At 43.5% G+C, this 6,236-nt stretch overlaps 1 protein-coding gene across 1 annotated transcript; it reads right to left on the bottom strand.

Moving 5' to 3' along the window:
• Positions 576–3,184, bottom strand: LOC109728577 (cytochrome P450 78A9-like). Its single transcript, XM_020258998.1, is given in 3 exon segments — positions 576–1,332; positions 1,335–1,386; positions 1,827–3,184. Coding segments are annotated over 3 exon segments (1,659 nt in total). The 5' UTR covers positions 2,865–3,184; the 3' UTR covers positions 576–763.

Raw genomic sequence — 6,236 nt, 5'->3', positions numbered from 1 at the left:
TATACTTTAATCAATTTTATCTGTTGGATCATACTATTCACCAACCACCCGCTCTACCCTAGACGGACCACTACTAAATCTTAGGGGATCACTATACTTTTTCATTTATGAGTTGAAAACTCGATAGGAAAAGAGTCCAAGTACTATTAATAGAATTTCAGCCCAATTCTCTCTCTCTATATATAATTAGACTACTATACTATTAATAGCACTAAGTCATTGGCGCTATTAAATTTTTGGCTCTCGACGAAGGAATGGTTAGGACTATCAATACATTTTACCATTCTAAAAATGCAAAAGGACACGTTTAAATGGAGCAGCAAATTGTAGATCGATGAAGTCTAGTTCACCACTGGAACAGGTTAGAAGACCACAAGAGCCTATACTCTTATGTCATTAACTTATAGGCTAAATATATAACTTTTTTATTGTTAATTTTTTTTAAGAGAGAAAGATAATATACTACTCGCTGTATTTATTTTATTTTAGAAATATAACTTTTTTATTATAGATGATCAATCACTTTAACACCAACTAAGCTTGCATTTTTCATGTACACATCACTCAAAGCACAATTAATGTACTGCAATATATTCATTAATTAGTCCACGCTATTTTTTTCTTTCCATATATTCACACATCTCAGAGTTTGCATAAAAGCTTCGAAAATGGAAAAAAAGAAAAAGAAAAAAATGCTCATTAATACTACAAATTAGGCACCACCAAAGCACAACAAATACATATGCGATATGCATGCACGGGTTTAAGCTAACGTGCGCCGCGGCCTCAATCTAACGGTGAGCGGGGAGGCCATCTCACAGGAGAGGCGCAGGACCTCCGAGAGGCAGACACGTGTCCCGCCGGACGGGGGCAGGAACTCGAACTCGTGCAGCAGCGTCGCCACCCACAACCCGACCGTCGCCATGGCCAACGGCTTCCCCGGGCAGCTCCGCCTGCCCGACCCGAACGGGGCCAGCCGCGGATCCGACCCGAGAAGAAGGGGGAGCTCCGCTGCGCCCGGTCCGACGAACCGGTCCGGGCGGAACTCCAGCGGGTCGGGCCACACCCGCGGGTCGTGGGTGATGGCCCACATGTTGACCATCGCGGTGGTCCCCGCGGGGACGAGGCGCCCGTCCACGTGGACGTCCGTCGTGGCGAGGCGGGCCCACGAGAGCAGTGGGCCCGGGGGGTGGAGGCGGAGCACCTCCTTGAGGACGGCGTGGAGGTAGGGGAGCGAGCCGAGGTCCGGCTCAGCCACGGGCCGGCCGCCCACGACCCGGTCCAGCTCCTCGTGGACCCGGGCCTGGACGTCCCGGTCGAGCACGAGCCGGCCAGGACCCACTCGATCAACACTGCCACCGTGTCCGTACCCCGAAATATCATCTCCTGCCAAAAAAAAAAAAGAAAAAGAAAAAGAAAAACGACACGATTTTTTATAGCAAACGTAATCAGATCGATGAAAAAATGGTTAATTTTGTTCACGTAAAATATGTATAGAGACCTCTTCAACTTCATGTTTTTTTTTTTTTTAAAGTATTACTAGCGTTTTCTTAGCTTGTAATATTTTATTTTATTAAAGATAAATAAAATTAATAAATTTTAATAATTATTAGCTCAGATTTATTAAATTTTGACACAAGCATAAATAAATTTGACAAAATTTTAATTAATTCGACGCACCTCATTAAATTCTAAAGTGATCACCAAGTTGAGGTCCTTGAGTGTCGGTAAAACACGCACGCGCGCGCGCACGAAACAAAAAAAAGAAAAAAAAAAGGGGTTCTCCATGCATTTGACCTTGGCAGTTTTTGAATACGTGGACTTACCCAGAGGACCGCGACTATGTCGGGATCGGTGAGCCGCTCGCTTCCCTGCAGAGAAAGGAGAACGCCGACAAAATCCGTAGGGGCGTCCGCATGCGACGACCTCCCGGCTCGGTGCTCCTGAATGATCCGGTTCACGAACCGGTTCACCCTGGGGACGAGCCGGGAGCACCTGAACCGGATTTTTTGAGGGTCGAACCGGGACAGCAGAGGTAGGTGGTCCGACCAGTTGGGCTTCGCTAAGATATCGTACCCTTCTTCTACTAACACTCTCAGCTCCTCCGTCTCCTCCGACTCGGCGCCGAGCTCGAGCTCGTACCTTCTCCCGAACACCGACCACATCACGTTGTGGAGCGAGGCCCGCTTAAGCACCCCGCGAACTTCAACTTCTCGACCCGCCAAAATATGGTCAGCATCTTTGGTTTCGTTCGGTCGGAGGGCGCTCACCATTTGAGCTGCGATCGCCGCGCGCTGCGCCGCGGAGGCCGCGATTTTCTTCGGCGAGAAGAGGTGGGCGGCGGCGACGCGGCGGAGGCCGCGCCAGTGGGGGCCGTATGGCGCGAAGCCGATGGCGCGGTGGAACATGAGCCCGTAGGCCGACTCTTTTACGGGCCGGTCGGCGAAGGCCGGGCCGGAAAGGATCTCCCTCGCGACGTCGGGGTGGGCCGTGACGACGGCGCGGGTGCTGCCGATGCTGAACGCCATGAGGCGCTCGGCGCGGGAGACCGCCGCGGCCGCCGCGAGCTTTCGGTGGGCCAGGCCCGTCATGAGGCCCATGGAGCCCACGACGGGGAGGCCCCTCGGCCCCGGGATTGCCGCGAAGTCCGATTGGCCCGGAGGCCGCCGGAGCATGCTCAGCCGATACTTTCCCCAGGCCGGGCCGCCGGGCACGGCCCAGTAGAGGAGGACGGCGGCGGCGTAGGCGAGCAGGAAGAGAAGGGTGGCTGCGAGGAGGTGAGAGGGGTCGGCCGCGACGACGCCGCCGCACGTGGCGGCGAGGGAGAGGGTTAATACCCACCCACTCTCCACAGCTGATCCCATGGATGGATTTCTTTTCGAATTAAATAGTGTTCGTTTAGCTCTCTATACTTTGAGACCGTAAACGGAAAACGGAAGATGTTGTTTGTGAAGAGGAAGAAGGGGTCTGCGGACGTTTTATAGGGGAGAAAAGCTATGCAGTAGTACTACTGCTACGTACTTCAAAAATAATAATAATAATAATAAAATATATATATGGTAAAATTATGAGGAGGGGTCCTATTGAGACCGTTAGAATTAACCGAAAGATTTTTTTTACCGGGAAACGGGCGCCGCCGCGGGAGGATGCGCCACATAACGGAACGGGGAATTCCAACAGGGGGCCGAGAGGGCGCCACGTGGAGGTGGCGTGGCGGTATCCTGTCGGGGTCCACGAGGGGAGCGCACGTGACGGCCACGTGGCGCGCGCACACCTAGACTGTGCACTCGCAACGCCCGGTCCACGCAACGCGGTTTTTCGCGGGTGCGGCTCCCGAGTCCGGCGAGGGGCGGGGGCGGGGGTCAGTGCCGCGCCAACACCCCCTGGTTGCGGTGGATGGCAATTTAGTGACAATTATGCCCCTCACCATCAGGTGGAAATTACGAGAGTGATCTTTGTCTAATGGGAATTAATTGGGAATTTTAAACTTTAAAAATTGTGGGGGAACTTGTGATACGAAGGGTGTAATCAATTAAGGAGCTTCTTCTTCTTCTTTTGTATTTAGATTTTTTTTTTTTTTTTTTTTTTTTTTGCAAATTTATATATGCCAGAAGGCTTGTCTTTTTGTCACACAAACACCACATTTAAATTTCGGGTTAAATTCAGCAGGTAAATAAATTATCGTGCTTTTTTTACCATAACAGGCTATAGATTATCATATTCTTTTTACTTATAGCAGTTTACGGATTAAGTCAAAAGGGACATAATAATTTATTTTATATGTTTGATATATCAAATGAATTATCGTGTTCATCTTATCTGTCCAATATGATACTTGTATGGTATGAAAAAAATAATTGCTGCAAACGCAAAATTATATATATATATATAGAGAGAGAGAGAGAGAGAGATGGTTAGTATGCTTATGGAAGCACGGAGCCTTCTGTGCTTTCAATTTGTGGGCTAGTATGCTTATGGAAGCACGGAGCCCTCTGTGCTTCCAATTTGTTTTCGATGTTCGGACTTTCGAATCGACGATCGGCTCCGTTAGAGTTGATCTAGAGTATTTGAAGTATCTAGAAAATAAATTTTGTGATTTTTCGATATCATTTGCCTAGTGATCGAAGGGGCTCAAAATTAATAATTTTAATGGCCGTATCAGCCGGTTTTGCAAGTTTTAATCTGGTGTAGAAATATTTAGAATCACATGGAATGTTTTGGTTAGATTAATTCTTTATAGCATTTAAACAAGAGTCAAGGTAATTTTGATCTAAAATTTTAATGTCATATCATCAAATTTTGTAAGATTTTTTATTTTCAGCCGTTTGATTTTGAGCACTTCGATCACTAGGCAAATGATATCGAAAATTGCTAAATTTATTTTCTATTATACTTCAAATACTCTAGATCAAGTTAATGGAGCCGATCGTCGATTCGAAAGTCTGAATATCGAAAACAAAGTGGAAGCACGGAGCCCTCCATGCTTCCATAAGCATCCTAGCGCACTATATTTATATATTATTATAACTATATTGTATATAGAGAGAGAGAGATTAGCGGAAGAGAGAGGAGAGAAGAGGAGAGGTGAGCATTTGATGAGCGAAGAGAGATGGGAGAAGAGACGAGAGAGAGTTGAGCTGAAATACTATCGGTAGCAATGGGCTCCGTTGACCACATTGTTTTCGATGATGGAGCTCCAAATCGACGATCGCACCGTTGAAAATGATCTATACCACTTGAAATATCTAGAAATCAAATTTCATACTTTTCCGATATTGTTTTCTTGTCCATCAAGTGGGCGTAAAAATATGAATGGCTGGAAATGAATATCTCTAAATGATGATAGAATTTTGTAATCATGATCGGAGAGTATAGTATCTTTTCTAAATAGTTTAAATAATTCTAACAAATTCAATTGATTTGGATAGCTTTATACCGTTTTACGAGAAAACCCCTCATATCAACCATTAAAATTACTAATTTTGAAATCTTGATCATTAGGTAATGATGTCGAAAAGATTTGAAATTTTATTTCTAGATACTTCAAGTTGATATAGATCATGTTCAAATGTGCTGATCGTCGATTGAAAGCTCCATTATCGAAACAAATGGGTGGCAACGGAGCCGTTTGTACCGATAGCATTCCAGCTCAACTATATATATATATATATTATGATATATAACTTATAGAAATCAAATTTCATAATTTTTCGACATCATTTACTTACGATCAAAAGTCACAAATTTCATATATAGAGTTGAGCTAGAATACTTCAGTAGTAAACGAGCGTTTTACTACTATTTGTTTCGATGATAGACGCTTCCAAATTTACGATCGGCTCCGGTTAAATATGATATAACATTTTAACTACTAGAATCAAATTTCACCACTTTCGATTTTGTTTTTTATCTATCAAGTGAACAAAATGAATGGTGAAAATGAATATTCTTTTAAAACATGATGATTGGAGTCTTATTATCAGATCAAGAGTATAGATTTTGTTTTAAATGGTTTAAAGAATTTTCTAACAAAAATTCAATTGATTTGGATATCTTTACGCCGTTAAACGAAACGCTCTATATCGACCGTTAAAATTATAAATTTTGAAACCCTTTGAACATTAGGCATATGATATTCGAAAAGATTTGAAGATTTGATTTCTAAATACTTCAAGTGGTATAGATCATGTTCAACGAGCGCGATCGTCAATTTGGAAGCTCTATCATCGAAAACAAATAGATAGTAAACCGCTCGTTTACTACTGATAGTTATCTCTAGCAAACCTATCTATATATATAGAGTGAGGCTACTATGCTATCGGAAGCACGGAGCTTCCAGCTCGTTTCGATGTTGCGACTTTCGAATCGTCGATCGGCTCCGTTAAACGCTTGATCTAAGTATTTGGAGTACCTAAAAAATAAATTTTTATTATTTTTCGATATATTTGGCTAGTGAACGAATAGGCTCAAAATCAACAAATTTCAATGGCCGTAGTGGCCGTTTGCAAGTTTAACGGTGTAGAAATATCCAAATCACGTGGAAATTTTGATAGAAAATTCTTTATACTATATAAAACAGATCAATATTTGATTTAAAATTTTAATGTCATATTATTACATTTTGTAAGATTTTTTATTTTCAGCCGTTTGATTTTGAGCCCCTTCGTTCACTAGGATATGATATCGTAAAATCATAAAATTTATTTTCTAGATACTCCAATACTCTAGATCAATTT

This window comes from Ananas comosus, linkage group 24, assembly GCF_001540865.1.
Source record: "Ananas comosus cultivar F153 linkage group 24, ASM154086v1, whole genome shotgun sequence".
In the NCBI taxonomy this organism is placed as follows: Eukaryota; Viridiplantae; Streptophyta; class Magnoliopsida; order Poales; family Bromeliaceae; genus Ananas; species Ananas comosus.
The sequence above is the reverse complement of the archived record's forward strand: the minus strand, read 5'-3'. Positions and strand labels throughout refer to the sequence as shown.